Genomic DNA, 20,049 nt, shown 5'->3' on the forward strand with positions numbered 1-20,049 from the left:
ATATACAACCTTTGGTCTGATTGGCCAGCGATTTAAGTACATATATATACTTAAAGAAGTACATATACTTGAAGTTTTAATACGAAACATATTTCGTGATAATTTGCTATTTCTAAAAGACAAGTATCTGATTCGCCTTCGGTACCTGACAGACGCTCTCGACTTTTTGGGTGTAAAGCATGCTGGTTTCCTAACGATTACCGGTTATCTTTCACGGTACAAGAAATGCGGTAAATGCCCACGAAAACAGACAAGTTCATCGGTGCACAGCCGGGGGTCGAATTTACCACATCAGTGATTAAACTGAAAGAGCCAACACTGCTATAATGGAATAAATATAGTAGGTACTTGCCGTAATTACATATATATATATAGCCTTAACATATTGTTAAAGATTACCGTTTTGAAATTATAAAGAAAATTTCGTGGAAAAGGCAAAGAAACAAAATTCTATTAGGTTAGCAGAAATTTATTCTCAATAACATAAATAAATAATAATAAAACTATGATAACTAAGTAGTATCACTCCATTCTTCGATTTCATCACTCGTTAGGTTTCTAACTTCAGTTTCTATAAATATACAGCCTTTCAAAGGCCTCGTAAAATATATGAAGGTTTTCGAAACTCCGGTACAGATATTCACATATTTTGTTATTACGATTAATTAAGATATTTCAACACTCGCATATTTGTTCCACTGCAATTTGCATCCTATGAAACTACTTATCCCTTGACATTTAGATTTAGCAACCAATAAAGAGCATATTTCTCAAGAAACGGATGAATTTCAATAACAAATAATCGATTGAAATGCATCTCACTCACCCAGAATCAAAATGAAGGTTACAATTACAGTAATTGTAAAAAAATAGAATACAAAAGCTGCAAATTACTATTCCATTATTTCGAAAAGTCATTTTTAATGTTGATTGTCACTCGAGCGAAAATCTGTCGTGTTCACAACAAAACCCGCACTCAAACCGCAACTATCAATTTAATTGGAGTTCCGGGCAGCCTCTTTACCGCGCTTAACTTTTCGATTTACATTCAAAACGGTCTTTTAAAAATCAACTCAATAACTACGTCTCTAAGCCCCGTTTGAATGCGTACTTTGCAAAGCAGCCGAGCGAGAAACTTTGAACCCTAACTCTCATTGGCGGATTGCAGTGGGGAGGAGTCACGGACCCCGCCCAACAATTCCTGCGCATGCTAAACGCGATTTAAACCCCGTTTAAGCGGTATTTTGCGTGAAAACCGCAAGAAAATGTATGTAACATCGGTTAGGGGTAGGGCGTTGCTAAATGAAAAGATTTTCCCGCTTGAACGATTTGAACATGGCTGACAGTTATCTCGGATGCGCGGGAAAGTGCAGCTGTCATTAACTTTGGTTTATCCACTGACCTAGTGAAAGAGGTCTTCTATTGCTTTATTAATGAACTTAATGCCCATTTATTGAATCTTAAACAGTGGTTAACTATTAATTAAAAGTAAAAGAAACATGAAAATATAGAAAACTTTTTTGTGCGCTTGTGATGATGGAGTCTGGTATGCAGGACAGTCATAAATCTTTCCTCATAAAGGACCTCCTTGGAGATGTTCTACGGCCAGGAGCTGTTGCAAGTATGATATATTTTGAAATATTCATTTAGTTATATTTTTACATTTACTGTAACTATGGTAGTCGCGTAAAGCAATATTTTGTATTTTACGTACATTTTTCAACTCTCGCAACTAATATTTTCATGGTATTTTGTCGCTTTCCTTTTTTTTGTGATGCCACACACAAAATTTGCAAATACTATATCATACGGGTTTGTTGTTTATATATATATATATAAACAACATACATATATATATGGTAGATATATTCACAGTAATTTCCAGGATGTTTAAAAATATGGCAATATGTAGGTACATATATTATTTACTACTAACTAAGCTACTGAAATACAGTTTTCACTACATTAGCCTTATTTATATATATACAGATAGATTTACTATAGCTAACAGCGTTAAAGAATATTATCACAAAAATAATTTGACTATTTCCATATCCAAATACCAGCTAAAGAAATTTTATGTAAGCGGCGATTGATTAATATTTGTTCTGTATATTCCTAAATTACTCGAATGTCCCCAACCAATTACAAATTATGTTTTAACTGAAATGATAAACTCCCATGGTGTTAATCAAACCTGGATCTGATGGAATTAATAAATTGAGGGACATCTTAAAATTTTATGAGCTCAGGTGGTGGATTGTGCAATTTAGGTATTTTTATAGTAAATTATTCCTTTATGTGGGCTTATTTTGGTGTTGAATGGCTCCATAGTTCTAATGCGGACTCGGAATCTAGACCATTATGAAGTTGGTGATAAGTGTTTATAGCAGAGTTTCCCAACCCGAGGCCCACGCCCGCGGCGGGGCAATATGATTGTTAAAATAGCCCCTATACGAAAATTTACTAAAATTCTTTGGAATTGGATTTTCAGTTATTCATGAAGTTTTGAAAATATACTAACTACTGTGTTTCGTTAATAATTTCCTAGTAATTTCTTTCTAAAACCTAATTTACGTTTCTTAAGTGATCAAATAAAGTTTTGATATTAAAATTTATGTATATTTTGTGTACATTTTTTTTGTACAATTTTTAATATAAAAAAATATGTATGTTACGTAGGGCATAAGAATTTAAAAAGGGCTATGTTGGGGCATAGCACATAAAAGGATGGCAAACACTAGTTTAAAGGGACCATTCCCTTGCGATGCTTACTTTCAAAATACGAGTCAGGTCACTCAGAAAAAGAGAAAAAAGAATGGCGGGACCGGTGCCAAAATCCATCACTATTTTTATTGAACAGGGGGCAAACGGGCAGGAGCTCACCTGATGTTAAGTGATACCGCCGCCAATGGACATTCTCAATGCCCAAATGGTCGCGAGTGCATTGCCGGCCTTTTTAAAATTGGTACACTCTTTTCTTTAAGGACCTTTAAGGGTTCCACATAGTGGTGGTGCGCGGTAAAAACTGCCTTGAAAAACGCTCAGTTGTGGAATGACGGACGTCGAGGTGATACGGGTGGAATTACGTATTCTGCCTCGACATCCGATGATGAAACTCAGCTGCAGATAACTCACTGTTCATTACAATGCTGCATTTTAAAATGATTAATTCTATATGAGTAACTTATATAGGCAGTGGCGTCACAATAGGGTGGCAGGGCTGGCAAAATGACAGGGGCCCTCGACCCAAGATGGCCCCTGCCCAAGAGATATTATGTTCTATGGATGAAGTCTCCAATACGCATTGGACTAGCATGGGGACTACATACCATTCCCTCTCGCCTAAGAGAGGGGGCCTATGGCCATTAGTGGGACATATACAACGTGTTATTGAGTATGCTGAAAATCTTGAAGTTTATTAAAATTAAACTGAGTACAACGACGTGACGATTTTTACTGATAGGGCCCCATCAAAATAATTTGCCACGGGCCCCAGATGGTATAGTTACGCCACTGTATATAGGTAACATATGTATGTCATAACGATAATTCCCTGGATCGAAGTGTTTCCAAGTGGCAAGTACATAAACTAGCATCTTGACATCAGCCACTGGGGCTTCGGGCTGACTCAGTCTTCAATCCTCTTTGTAGGTTGGAGGAACACCAGGCCTCCACATGTCCATAAATATTTTTTTTAATAATGATATGTGAAACGTATATATGTTACATTTAATATAAAGCGTCCCGTGATTAAATAAGCATATTTTGAAAATGCGATATTAGTATATTAGAACGGTAGAAACACAAACTATACATTTATTTAATTACACATTTTTGCAGATTTTAATATGTGTTAACAATTTATTTAAAAAAAGGGAAATGCATGGTGCATGGCCTTATCACTATTAAGCGATCTCTTCCAGACTAAATTTGAACGAAAAATTGTCGACACGAACTGTTATTTTAATACAAGTTTAGTTGTCGACTTTCTACATTCACTACCGTTAAAGCATCTTGACTAAGCCCTTTAATTAAAGAAAACAGTACAAGAAAAGATTTGTGGAGAAGTGTATATACTTACTTAGTATTAATAAACTTAGGTACCAAAATAGAGAGAAAAAAAAAATCAAATGCAAAGATAATAAACATGATTATTAAAAAAATATTAAAAGACAATAGTTGATGAATTACTTGCTGTATTAATGCCGTGGATCCAATTAATAGTTTAAAAAGACAAATATAAACATCGCAGTATTGTAATCCTTTTTAGATGTAGGTTAAAAAATAACCGAACCCATAATTGCAGAAAGAAATAACGAATCCACCTATTAATGGCTAAAGCGATTTTGATAAATTTGTCTATAGTGGATAGAAGAAACTAATTTAAATTTTTTATCTTAGTTTGTTTTCTCTATTCCTGAAATATTACCGATCCGCCGGGTACAGTCAACTCATGTTTAATAATTTTTAAATTACACTGTAATATTCAATGAAAGGGGCAGAAACTGGATTACGTAACAAAATTTAACACCTGTGTCAACAATTATTGTATTTTATAATGTACTCATTACGTAGGTAGGCAGTTGGTACATACACTTGGTATATATTTTGCCTTTTCGCAACAATGTGTATAGCTGAGGTGTCCGAGTGGTTAAGGAGTTGGACTTGAAATCCAATGGGTTCTACCCGCGCAGGTTCGAATCCTGTCCTCAGCGAACTACTCTTTTTTCATATTTTTGCATTATTTTGGGTGAAATACGAGTGACTTGTAAAGTTTTCCGGGGATTTTCCCATTATGTAATAAGATTCTGGTAATAGTTATTTATTTAACATTTCGTTGTAACGAAACGAAACGTACTGTAGTACGACTAATTAGATGAGAAAACTCAAATAATTAGAAAGGTAATTTAAAATAAAGGGCGCCCTTTCGCTAGTTTAAATATTCCATTTTTTTGGACGTGGACGTGGCATCGTAGGGACATGCAAGAAGTTGGGATCCGTCGTTTAGATTGGCCAGCTCGAAGTCGTTACTTCTATCCAATCCAGCAGAGTATGTTCGGGATCTAAAGAGACGAGTGAAATCAGTGTAACTGTTTTACATCCATCAGGGATCTAGTGTCATTCCAGGAGAGTTGGCAACGTATTCCTCAAAACGTTCTTGAAAACATCGTGGAAAGTTGAAGGATTCAAGCTGTAATTTTGGCAAGAGGTCATACTCGTTATTAGGTTTTTACATTTGTAACTTTATTGAATTAAGAAAACTGAAAATTATTCTTGTCTTTATTGCTGACCACTTGTTTGGGCGAGTATGTTTAAAGAATTCATCAACAATTAATGAAATTCAAGAATGCACTCCAGGCGTATTAATTTACACGATTATAAGTATACATGATGTTTATATTAAATTATATAGTTATAAATTAGATAGTTACTTTATTTAATCAACTAAATATAACAATCAAATATACAGTACAAATTTTCTCAACCTACATAGTAATAATAAATAATTAAAATTAATAAATAGAAAAATGAAACAAATTTAAAAAGTTTTGTCCCGGTGTACCTTTAACGCTGGCAGCATTTCCTCGCTGTATTGGGATACATATTCGTTGAGCGAGGAAAGCACCAGCTTATCTACCACCGGTATTACCGGTATTATCTACCAGGCGCCAAGTTAAATCTTTAATTAGCGCCTGTGCACTTGAACCCCACAGCCCAAAAGTCTCTACTCCAAAGAGAACTGGGAACTGGCAGTAAATGTAAAATTAAAAGCATTAATATGTATTTCTTTACTGACGCGTCATAAGTGTAAATTATGTTACCTATATGATTAAATGATTTTTTACTTTACTTTAAAAGGAACAAAATCGAAGTTGGAGGAAAGGCTCTTATATTTGAGCCGTTTATTATTTATATGTATTATAAATAATATATATATATTTCATTACAGAGCCTTAATTGCCTTAGGTATTTGCAAGAAAGTTTATTATTAAGTTTATATTTTATTATTACATTTAAGCCTAATTAGGCCGCCCATAATTAGCTTAATGTTATGTCGTTTTAATTATTTCTACGGGTACCTAATAGATTTCTTTGTATTATTGTATTGCGTTGTTCAATTAAAAATATTTACGGAAATTTATCCAATACTTTTTACATTGAACCATATCTACGAAGCTAAATTTATTTTGGGTTGGTAGGCATATAACAGTTATACAAGCAGACAAATAGATGAAACATCCAAATATAAACGATATTTCAGTAGGTTAAATTTGTACATTTCTTCTCATCAAACTAGTACTACTCAACTCTGGTTAATTATAATACCAATATTGTGGAACTAAGATGGATTATAATATATAATTTTAAGATTAAGTAAGGAACAAAAAAAAACATCTTAACATGCACAGTTTTTGTTTATTTGTGTCAATATGTTTTAGATAGGGATACATACTTTGAAGAGAAAGTCAGAAAATACAAAGGACGAGATTTACAGTTCGACACGGAGGAAGGTTTTTGAGTTTTAAAATGAAATAGCTTGTACGACTTCATATTAATGTGAAGCATATGTTTAATACCCTATATTTTATATAGGTAATTCTAAGGGTTATGGAATAACTTTTCGAATAGGTATTGGTTCAATGTGATATTTATTAGAGAACCGAGAGTATTTAGCGATATTAAGCATTTTGACATACTCGTATTATGGCATTATGGAAGATTATGAACATGAATAACATCATTAGCTATAAGTTCATTCACCCGACAGGTTCTTAATCTCTATGTTTATTAATATTCCTAGCATATTATAACCACCAAGTACCTACCCATAGCTTGCCTACGTGCTCAAGAGTGCGTTCTCGTAATATAAGCTGCTAATTTGCAAGTGAGCGCGCTAAACCCGTAGGTGCATACATTAGGACCTAATTTTCATCTTCAATTATATGAATTTTTCATACGGATTGCCAGTTATGAAAAATATGAACTTTGAAGTGCGGCTAATTATATGTACAACGTGAAGAGTATGGTAATACTTGTCTTTGTTATTGAAACAGAATGGAGTGAATAAATTTAAAAGTAATGAATTTCTGTATCTCATATTGTGTTATATAGATACCTATTAAAAGGGGAATTTATTTTTGTTGTATGTATTTATACAAAAAGTTTGTTCATCGTCCGTTTTTGAAATAAAGTATAATATTTTCGGTTATAAACGAAAAATTTAGGGACAATCCCAATTTAGTGTGAATATTTTGAGTTTGATTTTGTTAATTTTCCAAAGATCTCATGAATATTAATGATCCTGTACCACACTTAGTAAAATTAACTAAGGTAAAATAATAAACACTTAAAAGTTGACTTCCTATTTATACCATGATTTTTAACATGTTTGTAACAATGCTTGGTTTTAATGTGTTACTGTATTATAACTATTTTAACGGGACAAGACAATATTACGATATAATAGGGCTAACAAACAGTTTTTGAAGTAACTGATCTCTGATTTCTAATAAGGACTGATTATTACTATGACGGCTTCAACAAATTTTTGTCAAACAAAAACGTCTTTATACTTATTTCTTTAGTAAGATGTGTGGTGTGGTTAAAAGATACGAGGATCGAGCTCCTATGATCCTTTGGACAATAGATTTCTGGAAAATTAACGACTTAATTGTTTAAGGCAAGGAAATTGAAATAGTTATTTCTACTTAAGTATTAATTAGGATTGTATAATTATGAAATAATTAACAGTATTGCCCTAGTACTTGTGCGTTCGAATAACAACAGTGCATTAGTTGACTTTTCTTTCAATAAACACATATTTATTATTATTAACTATAAAACTATCTCTATCACTCGTGTCTCAAGCACATACCATATATTATATATAGAACTTAGAAGATAGAATAGAGTAGGTTATCTACATAAAAAATAAACCAGTGGCGCAACAACCTTTTTAGGTCTGGGCCTCAGATTTCTGTTTCTGTTTCAAGATCATTTGTTAATAGGAATGCGGGTGATCAGCCTCCTGTGCACGCCATCGATTTTTCGGGTCTAAGACAAGCCGGTTTTCCTTCACGGTTCGAGCAATGTTAAATGTGCACATAGAAAGAAAGTCCATTGGTTCACAGCCGGGGATCGAAGCTACGACCTCAGAGATGAGATTCGCACGCTGAAGCCACTAGGCCAACACTTCTCTGCAGGTTATCTACATACCTAATCTATAACCATAGATCAAAAATTTCTTGTAGGTACTAAACGTTAAAGGATCTTTAAGACAAAATCTACACCTTAAAATATGTAATTATGTTGACTCTTAACATCACGATATCTCAGGAATCTCTCAGGAAACTCTAACTCTAACTCTTAGGAAAAAAAAAAGACCATTTTGTAGAGAATTTAAGGATCTACAACTTTGGAAATATTTCTTGATAAAAGTTACCGTTTTCGAGAAAAAATCAAGAACCTAAAATTTTGACCTTTTATCACAAAATAATTTATGAAAATAAATTACCCGAATAACTTTTTTAGCACACATGGGATCGATGGGGACTTTTAAAACTTTATTTGTAACACTAAACCCCAGCTTTCCACCAAATTTTGGCTCTGTGGCAATTATTGTTATTTCAAATGTCTATATTGACCGGACCATAAGTGGAACATGGATTTTTGATTCTGTATCTTTTAATATTAAAAAAAATACCTTTTTCTTAATGGTGAGAACTGGTGAAGAGTGAAGTATTGTCGAAGTGGTCGTTAGGTGACCGACAGGCCTCTTCAGAAGGGTCGGAAACTTTTAATGCAATTTATAACATTGTTACAAACGTATTTCCGATATTGAAGCCTTCTTACATATAGAAAGTAATGCGACAAACCCTTGAACTATGTTTCATTGTGATATCTAATATATAAAATTCAGAAACTGCTCGGCCGATTCTAATGAAATTTTTATGCATATTCAGTAAGTCTGAGAATTAACTACTATCTATTTTTCAAACCCCTATATTTTTATTTTTATTTATTAAATAAAAACTTTTGTTTTTATTTTTTTATGATACAGCATACTACTGCATATATGATGCTGAGCATTTCACCCCTCTACGATCCACCCCTATTTTTTATTTGTTAATTAAAACCTCATGAATTGAAATCTGAGGTTTATATAGAGAAAAATTCATAGAACAATCTAAAAAGTTTTCATTCCACAAAACCGAACCTGGAGTAGCATAGCAAAATGTTCCATGTTGGTATGTACCAAAAAGGTAGGTTAAGTAAAATCACATTAAGGAGAAACGAAGTTCGTGGGGGCAGCTAGTAAAGTAATACATTTTTGGTAATAATCTGTTATTTTAATTACTCACGGCAGACTGCATCATTGATAACTAATAACTTTCTTATAGAGGCAAGTAGTTCGTCCTTTTATAACGGACAGATGTCATTGTTTGACGTATGACACTTTCCGGGTGACGTTTACCTTTACCGAACGAGAAAGTGTTCAATGCGCCAAGATTGGTGGAAATTGTGGATTAAACGCACGAATTCACCTAGTTTACCAAGCCAACACATATATATTTTAAAAGTCCGTGTCAACTATTTTAATTAGTTCAAGTAGTTAAACATTGTCGCTTTTAAAAAACGCTTTTATACAGTTTTCTAATCTGTTTAAATTTCGTTTTGACGTTCATAAGTAAACATTGTGTTACCTATATGAATAAATGATTTGGACATAGCATTAGCTGACCGGTTATAGATAGCTATTTAACATTTTAGATTAAAAAAGTGTGTTTAGAGTGTTACTTGTGTATTTAAAAGTAGATGTAAAAGGCGAACTAGAATCAATTTAGTGAAAGCAGGTGAAAAGTCGTGACAGTTCTTGATGTACAATTTATGAAAAAAAATTTTTTTTAATATATATGATTAGCCCGCTAAGAAGGCTAGTACTAGCAAAGATATATACATTATACACACTGATTTATGGGGTTACGACGATTTCAAATGTTATTGTATAATACATAATACTATTCTGATGTATGCGGAAGATCATTTTTTAATACAACAGGATGCCTCACCAGATAATAATAATTTATTTGCAAGAAAATAGTACAAAAATAGTATAGTGGTACAATCTAAAATTCGCATACATACTGGCGTGCGAATTTTACTTAGAAGTAAGATACATAGTCATATGATTATAGTCAATTCTGTTGTTAATTGATACTGCCGCCCATAGACACTCTCAATGCCAGAGGGCTCGCGTGAGTGTTGCCAGCCTTTTAATCATCATTATAAATTAATTCATAATTCAAAGTATCATAAATCACTGTATCAATTTTATTAAATCAGATTTGTCAGGCATCAAAAGTCAGTAAAAACAAAATGAACGTATTTTATTTGCAATTCAAATGAAGTCGAAATTTGTATTCCCTGTCACAAAATGTCTATAATTTCAATTGAACCTGCCCAAATATATTTGCATGTATTTTACGTTTTGAGAAATTACCCAATGTTTCTTTGAACTTATAAAGTATTACTTATTGGGCATTGTCTTTTCTTTGATAATAGAACAGAGCAAGATTATTTTAGCAAGGTTATTTTAGGCGAGTATGTGATATATTCTGAGTAGTGTGCGACTCTCGTCCCTAAGGTCGTAGGTTCGATCCTCTGCTGTGCACCAATGCACTTTCTTTCTATGTGCGCATTTAACATTCGCTCGAACGGTGAAGGAAAACATCGTGAGGAAACCGGCTTGCCTTAGAGCCAAAAAAGTCGAGGGCGTGCACAGAAGGATCACCTACTTGCCAATTAGATTAACAAATGATCATGAAACAGATACAGAAATCTGAGGCCCAGACCTAAAAAGGTTGTAGCGCCATTGATTTATTTATTATTTATGTGATAAATTCTGCCTTCCGATCCGAAGTAATATCTAGTTGGAAATAGGAGACGATGATGACAATAATTTTTAGTTATTATTATTATTTTTTTGTTTTGTTTTTTTATTTTTTATTTTGTGGTTGTTTGTTTAATTTTTTCCCTTGATAGATTGCTTATGTTCTAATCTAATTGATGTGTTTGTTAAATTTGTGATGTCATATTTTCTTGTACTTTGTAGGCATACACATTGTTTTAGAATTTATAAATAAATAAATAAATACTATTACTGCCGGCTATGTAGGAATTTTAACGCTCTTTTTTTGAATGATTCTAAGTCGAATTGGTTCCGCAATACATCCGTTGTCAAATGACATGACGAAACTCGAAGGCTCGAGATGACATCCACCAATAACGAACAAACAGAACCCGCTGTTCGTCTTTTGTTTTATTCTAACAAAGATACTGCCAGCATCGTGAGGACTCTGAATCGAATATTTACACGTTTATAGTGATTTGTTCAGACCACAGAATCGACTGAAACGGACAGAGTTTCCTTAAAACTACTGATATAAATAGATCTTTGAAATTATCATATGCATAATATCATCGACATAATAGTCAAATTCTTTGATTTTTTGAGAAAAATCCCAAATATGTTTTAGTAAATATCTCAGTTATACCAACTTTTTTGTAATAAATGCCGCTACACGTTTTTTTAACACGCCTTAGGACGCATATTAACAAGACAAACAAGCTAAGGGCAAAATGATCGAAGTAGTTGAGATTGAGAGCGGGTGTCGGATGTTAACAACACGCGACAAATTAGCGGTGCCCTGCTGGGTTTGGGCTTAAACGGCCTTGATACTTTTTATTGTAGTTAAAATATATTTGTCCAATGTAATAACATCAATTATATTACAAGTTTTCGTGAATAATTTAGACTAAAAAGGGTTATACTTTCGTACCAAATCTATGATCTAATACGTGACTAAGCGTAGTCAATAGCTTTGTAGCTACGGATACGGCCTACGGCGTAGACATAGCATAGTTTAGTAGTTTGAGAAAAGCAAATGTAATTAGAAAACTATATAGGTTATTACTCTTACGATGAAGGTTAAGAATATTGTAAATATGTATGTAGTATTTGTATTTAGGAATCATTCATATTAAAGGAAATTTAAAACTTCTTATTAATAAATCGTTCTTAATCAATTTGTTATATGCAATAAATATTTAATAATATCTACCCCAATTGATCAAAAATATCATTCGCAGTAGAATCGTTAGCGGGTTATTATATAGTCAGATCAACCCCTCAACAATCAGTTGTATAATAACTTGAAACAGACCCATTGTGCCCTTGCAAATTGAACGATTGAACGATAATACCTTATTTAAAGTTTCATTCGCGGTTCAATTTAAACTTGGGGTTTATGTAAGTGATTTTATTGGGCATTATTGTGTGGTTTGTTTATAATATTGCCTACATACAAGGATACATCTTACAAATTAAGGGAAGATATTCTAGAGAAGGCGTCTATATAAAAGTTAATATTAATACACTTTTTTACTAACTTAAAAGCATCACTCTTTCACGGTTAATAAGACACTTTCTTTTGCAAACTGTGGAATCGACTCCCGGTGGGGTCTATGAGATACGACCTCTAATTGTTTAAAGAAGTACTATAATTCTTTCTCAAAGGCCCGCAACGCACCCACTAAAGTGTCTAAGGTCTGCGATCACGGCCCTTTTTGGGCGTCTCGTAGGCTCGTTTGCTTTATGTATTGGGTACCAATTCTTAAAATGCGGTAACGCACTGGCGAGCCTTCTGACAGTGTAAGTGTCCATGAGCGGCGGCGATAACTTAACATAAGATGAGCCTTCATACCTGTTTTTATAAAAAAAAAATACTAGGCAAAAAAATCTAATTAATATTCATTTTTCAATGACATGAATACACATATAAATAATTTGTATCTTTCAAAGAAGTTTTCCAACATTTATATTAATAAAACTCTAATTACTACTATCACGATATAATTGTTACAAGGTTGCCTAGTGGTCAATAGTCGGGCTTTCAATCCTGCCCAAGTGTGTATAGCATAATAAAAAATACTTTGTCTATGGTAAGTCAAGAGGTTCGCGTGGCACGCACGTGCATGGCTGAGAGGCGGCATGCTGCGTTGAAGAGCATATGCACCACTTTGTACAGCAATTACTGAGTATTGATTTCGTTCCTTTCTTGATTAACGAATTGTTTGTTTGTCTTGGCTCCATAGATAATTGTAATAATAGATTTATTTCCAACACAGAATAATATAGTATTTACAATTTTCCTAATCTCTATAATTAACATTACCTAATAACAATAAAACTTTTAAATAAAAATTGAATAAACAAATTCTTTTAGTCTCGTCACGCTCAATGCGAATGGCAGATTGCACAAATATAAAAGAAAACAGAAAATAGAAAAATGAAAACAAATTTAAAAAGTTTAGCCCCTGTGGCAGTGTATCTTTAATAAATAAATCCGTGGCGCTACAACTTCTTTAGGTCTTGGCCTCAGATTTCTGAATCTGTTTCATGATCATTTTTTAGTCAAATAGGCAAAGTAGGTGATCAGTCTCCAGTGCCACGCCGTCGACTCTTTGTGTCTAAGACGTGTCGGTTTCCTCACGATGTTTTCCTTCACCGTTCGAGCAAATGTTAAATGCGCACATAGAAAGAAACTCCATTGGTGCACAGACGGGGATCGAATCTACGACCTCAGGTATGAGAGTCGTACGCTGAAGTTACTAGGCCAACACTTATTTTTTTTTTATAGAACAGGGCGCAAACGGGTAGGAGGCTCATCTGATGTTAAGTGATACCTCCGTCTATGGACACTCTCAATGCTCTTTTCTTGAAGGTCCCTAAGTCGAATTGGTTCGTAAATATTTCAGTGGGCAGCTGGTTCCACATAGTGGTGGAAATTATTAAAATTATTCTGCTTTTCTTTCTCAAAGCGATAATATGGCTGTTTAAAGGATTAGTCTTAAATAGTCTCCGTCCTTTATTTTAATTAAAAATTAATCTATAATTAAAATTTTAATGGATATTTTTAATACTGAAGTAAGCATACTAAGATTACGATAATTACAACAAAATAATTCTGTATTAAATATATTATTTCATATTATATGCCTATAAAATCACTTTACCCAAAAAATACCTTTTCAACTTCGAAGAGGTATTTCGAGAGAATTCTTAATGAGTGCGGAATATTATGATTTCGGGCAAAAGTCATTGATGTGTACAAAAGATACATAGCGATGTTTTGGCTGGGGGAGTTCACGTGTAAACAGGCCTCAGAACCGCTAAAACATATTTATGCAAAAATTATAACGAGAAACGCTTGACGAAGCGTAGGGTTGTCGACAGAAATTTATACAAATATTTGTAACTAATGATAAAGTTTGAACGGAATTATAACTGCTTTTAGTGCGTGTAGTTCAGAGCAGTGTTTGCGGCTTCATACCTGAGGTCGTAGGTTCGATCCCCGGCTGTGCACTAATTGACTTTCTTTCTATGTGCGCATTTAACATTTGCTCGAACGATGAAGGAAAACATCGTGAGGAAGGCTTGCCTTAGACCCAAAAAGTTGACGGCATGTATCAGGCTGATCAACTACTTGCCTATTAGATTGATTAATCACTAAACAGATACATAAATCTGAGGCCCAGACCTGAAAAGGTTGTAGCGCCACTGATTTAATTATATTTTTATTTAATTCTCATGTACTAGACTAGAGGTGAATATTAATAACACATAGTGATACATGAATTATTCGTATTAAGCAATTATTTTTTAAAGAGTTTTTTTTAAAATTACAGTATTTAAAAGCACATACTTTTAGTTATGGTTTTTATGCATAAATTTTTTGACAACCCTACATTATATAACATGTAATATATAATATAACGAGTAATAGGCGTACCATACACCATTACTAAAGGTACAATTTAGCTATGAAAAGCGATCCGCAGTGAATGCCCACTCTTCAGCATTTTCATGCAAATTAAAAGACACAAACGCCATAGACAAGATTTTCCCGCGCTAAAGTTTCATTCGTTCATTCGAGGGTGAAACGGAACGCCCCGAGGCATTAATTAGAGCAGAAACTCGTGTCTATGGTCGTTCTTTTTTATAGGTCTTTATGAGTCTCGCCTTTGTATGAGGTTTGAGCTCGACTAAGTGTCAAGTCTTAGTTTATGCTTTGTTTTCTAAGATTTAATTGCGGTTTATGTCACTGCGGCTTACGTAACAGGTTCACGATGAATAAAGCAAGTTTTTATTTTTAGTTAGACCCGTGTGACCTGGATATTAATGTCAGAAAACATTGCCATTAACGTAGGTACCTAATAGTTTTAAAGCAAATTACATTTAGAATCCGATTAATAATAAACCGCTTTTGTTGCAGGAAAACTTCAAGAAGAAGAAGGAACAAGTAGGTACGAGTCAGTGACCCATCTAGAAAACTCAGAAGATGATATATCCGTCGGCGACAATCGATCTGAAACATCCTCCCCAAAGATTCCGTACCCATATGATAATGAACGAAAGGAAAAATCAAAAACAATAGACTCAGATGACTTTCAAAACGAGTATAATTCTAATAGATTACCAAATTCAAATTTTAATTCACCATTCAAAGAGGATGAGAACGATTACGATCGAGAGGAATCAGTGAAAATGTATGACACGTCGCTGTTTCATTTATACAGACCAGAGAGAAAGGAAGATGGCGAAGGATTTGGAATGACCGGATCCATATCAGATAGTATCTATAGTCGGTCAATGGATCTGTCGAAGTCAACATTTCAATCGCAATTATTAGCTGGGTTTGCAGCATCTGTGATTGCAGGTGGGTCGCAGAATGAAACCCAGGAATCCACCGGTAATAGTCTTCTTATTCTATATTTGTTGTATAGTTATAATGTTTTTTAAACTAATCAAATATTTTAGGCATAGTGTATTTATAATGACCAAGTTAACTTGGTTAGGTAGTGCGTGGTGGAAAATTTGCGCTTGCGAATGTACGAGGGGTGTTCAATAAATAGTGTTAATGCTATTGCATTCACATTCTCCTTGGAAAGAAAAAAATAAATACTGGCCGGTAACACCCAAACAGTAGATAATAAAAATCTTCTTTAACTTTTTTAAAAATAGAGTTCATTTGTTTGCATCCGTCGGACCGTGTCGACGTCGTCATCCTTGTATAGTTAAAATGCATATAATGAAAATCGCGTAGATAATCGAATACCTCTATTACGGGGATTTTGTACACAGGACAAATAAGAACGTTGCGAGAAGAAATCGCCCTGTCACCCTTTCTCTTTCTCTTAATCGGTCTCAATAGCTCTCTCCCTTTTCTTCGACAAAAACGCTGCACATCTTCGTGACACTAATATCATTATTATTGCGTTTCATCCGTAAAAATTTTACCCTCACGCACCTAAAGAAGTTTCACTTCATCAATTGGGTTTGTAAAAAACCTGAAATCGATTTTTGCACATCTCAACACACTGACTAGGTATCTTAATCGCCGGACACTAAACATCAAATAATTTTGCTCGGATAACAAGTCTTACACCATATAATGAACAATAAAATTAATGTAAGTTACGATAATGGTAATGATTTCCCAATATTTCAACGTACCGAACAAATAAAGTACGGAGCCGATTTTCAAATGTTCCTTATTAACTTTGCAGATCGCCAACCTTCCAGCCGTAATACAGCTAGTTCAGGGAGAAAACCACGACGGCGACGCACAGCCTTTACTCATGCACAGCTAGCATACTTGGAACGCAAGTTCAGATGTCAGAAATACTTAAGTGTGGCTGATAGAGGCGATGTTGCGGACGCTCTCAATCTGAGCGAGACTCAAGTAAAGACTTGGTACCAGAACAGAAGGTAACATTTAAATTGCAATTAGTATCGTAAATTTGTTATTAAAGTTTAAAAGAAAAATTGTATTACAAACTTATAATCTTTTTGGATTATAAATTGTTATTCAATGTATAAGTGCAGTGTTCGCCGAGTGACTTCAACGGCTGTGCACCGCTTGTACGGTGAAGGCAACATCATGAGGAAACCAGCTTGCCTTAGACCCAAAAAGTCAACGGCGTCTGTCAGGCACAGGAGGCTGATCACCTACTTGCCTATAAGATTGACAAATGATCATGAAACACATACAGAAATTTGAGTTGTAGCGCCACTGATTTTTTTTATTTTTATTTAATGTAATACAGTCAGGATCCTGAAGAGGCGTTTAATTTTTAGTATTTAAATACTTTGATATTCATAGATATTTTTATTATATTTTTTATAGGACGAAATGGAAACGTCAGAATCAACTTCGCTTAGAGCAACTACGTGCGCAAGCGGCCAGCGGTGAACGTGAACTGACGCATTCTTTGCCCCTCGCGTGCGCACTGCTACCCCCTTATCCTGCCTACATGCACTGCCATCTATAAAGCACAATATAAAACTGTAGTTAACATATAAAACCTCTTTTGTTGGCAGCTTCTAGTATGAATGACGAATTTGTATAGTGTGTAGATGTATGTAGATATGTTTTAGAATAATTATAAATAGCTCCTGATAATCTGATTTATGGGTTTTTTTGTTAATATATTGACGTGCAATACTACATTTTGATGTATTAATTTGTTATATTTAGTGAGATTATGTTTCTGTGATTACAATGTAAATAACTGACTGGATTAATTTAGATTGTATGTGTTTAGATGTTTTTGTGTTAGGAACATTTATTTCAATATGGTTCAATAAATATGTTAATTCAATTGGTTTTTATTTCTTGACCTAGAAAACACTGTAACACGAATAGATCTCGACTTAAAGTAAGTTCTGTGATTGGTTGAAGCCACGTAATATTCCTTCAACCAGCTGAAAATCGTACAATCTCAAGAGTTGATATGCATGAAACTTGGAAGAAATTGACAAATGATTCCCTCGGTTATATAATAATGAGCATAACAGCCCAATCTTGTTAAAATCTTTCTATGTTAAACGTTTGTTCAAATGGTGTTATGATCGTCGTATTACGACTTATTTACATCAATCTCAGTTTCACAGATAAGACTTTGACGATATTAATTTTATGTAGTCATAAAATATTCATTTAAATAAAATATACTTGTGCCTGATGTTTTCTTATTATTATTTTTTGAATTGTCGTTTATTTTGTTTGTATTTTAAATGCGTGTTTAATGTACGTATATCAAATGTAAATAACTGTTGTCGTTGAAAATAAAACTGTTTTAATTCCTGTTAAATAAATAGATAATTTAACTGTTAAAAAAGCGAATCCTTAAATAATTCAAATTAGAAATTTAACACTTCGTAAATTGAAACAATCACCGGGCAAAAGCCAGATTATGATAATATCATGCAGCCATTTTGAATCACTGCTCCAAACAATTTGCATCTCTTACAAAGTTGTTAACGGGTACCCTGTCTGAGCTTCAAGCGCTTTATTTTGCTTCTGTATACGAGTTTGTCTAATTTGAGGTGCTTTGTTTGACAATTTATGCATAATTGTTTCAAGTAGCGTAAAATAACTTCGGGCAGATACTTTTTGATATTTTTTAATATTAAATATGATAAATACAACTAGCACTTTGAACAAAAACAATAAACATTTCTAAGTAAAATAAATAAGGGCTAGATTAGCCTACGGCGGTAGAAGACTACTTAAAACTTGCATGCTGCAATGATATTGTGTTTCAGCAAAGAGAAAAATTGCAACTTAGTAGTAAAGCTTTTTAAAGAAGCCTTATAAACTCAGGCAGGCTAAAGTCGAAAATTTCTTTCGCAGGAGCGACTCAAAGAACTCATGACATGGATAAGGATGTGTTAATAAGGTTTTTAGTCCCATGCCGCAGCTACGCCTTTCCAAAATTATTTTGCCTCTCCCCCATGTAACATACAAAATTTTGAATATTAGTAAATTGAATTATTCACCTAAGAAACTTAAATGATAGGTTTACGGAACATATTACTAGCAAATTATTGACGAAACACAGTAAGTAAATTTTCAGAAGATATAATGAAAAACTGAAATTCTAGTTCTAAATATGTCAAAAATGGAGCCCCACGGTGGGCAACAATGATAAAATCTTCATATATGATCTTATTTTTATGTGTCTTATCTTGTGTACCTCGTTCTCTCTACCTCTACTCTTGTTTTTAATGTAGCATGCTCATTTCCATGCCTCGTTGACATGTATTTATATTGTTTTTTGTTTTATATGTAAATTTCCAGGTTTGGCATGCATGTCTTTGCAAATACAATATTTATTTCACGTACTTTTAACTCTTCTCTCTATTTCTTGATTGTTTCATTTCTCTATAATATTCCTTTATCAAAGTACAAAGTATGACTTTCTTGAATCGTTTCTGGGATATAATTATAATATGGTACGGTACGGGTTCAGAGTTTTTAAATTTATATTTAAGCAATTTTCTGGTGTATTATAAGTGCAACCTGATAATGACGATGTTTATTTATTTTTATTATAATGGTTGGTTTTGTACAAATGAAAAATGAACCATCAATTTACAGATATCAAGCGAATGCTAATTTTAGGTAGGAAAAATTGTGATTATCTGAGGGTTATTAAAGGGGTCGTGCTGTGAGGTAATTGGGCTGTTTTGATCCTGGGAGGGTTGGCTAATTGAAGTGTTTTCTGCTGGGGCGGTTTGTGAATGGATTAGTTAGGCGATATGTTGTATTTTCTTGTAAACTGTCATTATCTTGTTAGAACGGCTCACAATTTAGATTTATTGTTACGAGTATTACTTTGATCGTGATTAGACATTCATATTAATGGATATTATAGGTTTTAATCATAAAGCGGTTTTATGAATATTATCTTATGTATCTTTACCGATTTTAGCAAGAGTTATAAGTGAATTGGTATAAAGTTCATTATTTAATTATGCGATATAAATGAGGTTTTAGTGGGGCCATCTTTGGTTAGGTATATGTAATTACCGAAGGGGTCAATTATCTTTGAGAACGGTTTTTAAAATAATTAATTTAAATTATGAAAATATTATTAATTATGTTTTATGGAAGTTTTATCCGAATGTAACGCATTTCA

General features: G+C 33.6%; 1 protein-coding gene and 1 non-coding gene across 2 annotated transcripts; both read left to right on the top strand.

Moving 5' to 3' along the window:
- The first annotated feature begins 1,283 nt into the window (after window positions 1-1,283).
- Window positions 1,284-17,663, top strand: LOC125063623 (NK1 transcription factor-related protein 1). Its single transcript, XM_047670159.1, has 4 exons — window positions 1,284-1,621; window positions 15,339-15,815; window positions 16,633-16,834; window positions 17,253-17,663. Exons 1-4 carry the CDS (start codon window positions 1,534-1,536, stop codon window positions 17,395-17,397), a joined length of 912 nt encoding a protein of 303 aa, XP_047526115.1. The 5' UTR covers window positions 1,284-1,533; the 3' UTR covers window positions 17,398-17,663.
- On the top strand, window positions 4,637-4,718 carry Trnas-uga. The gene has a single exon. It is a non-coding gene; the product is annotated as a tRNA-Ser (tRNA).
- Window positions 17,664-20,049: the final 2,386 nt, after the last annotated feature.

Source organism: Pieris napi, chromosome 3 (assembly GCF_905475465.1).
Source record: "Pieris napi chromosome 3, ilPieNapi1.2, whole genome shotgun sequence".
Classification (NCBI taxonomy): domain Eukaryota; kingdom Metazoa; phylum Arthropoda; class Insecta; order Lepidoptera; family Pieridae; genus Pieris; species Pieris napi.

Coding starts and splice junctions, on each gene's coding strand:
- LOC125063623 (XM_047670159.1), top strand. CDS start 1,534: ATGATGGAGTCTGGTATGCAGGACAGTCATAAATCTTTCCTCATAAAG. Junction 1,622..15,338: donor ACGGCCAGGAGCTGTTGCAA/GTATGATATATT, acceptor CTTTTGTTGCAG/GAAAACTTCAAGAAGAAGAA. Junction 15,816..16,632: donor TGAAACCCAGGAATCCACCG/GTAATAGTCTTC, acceptor TTAACTTTGCAG/ATCGCCAACCTTCCAGCCGT.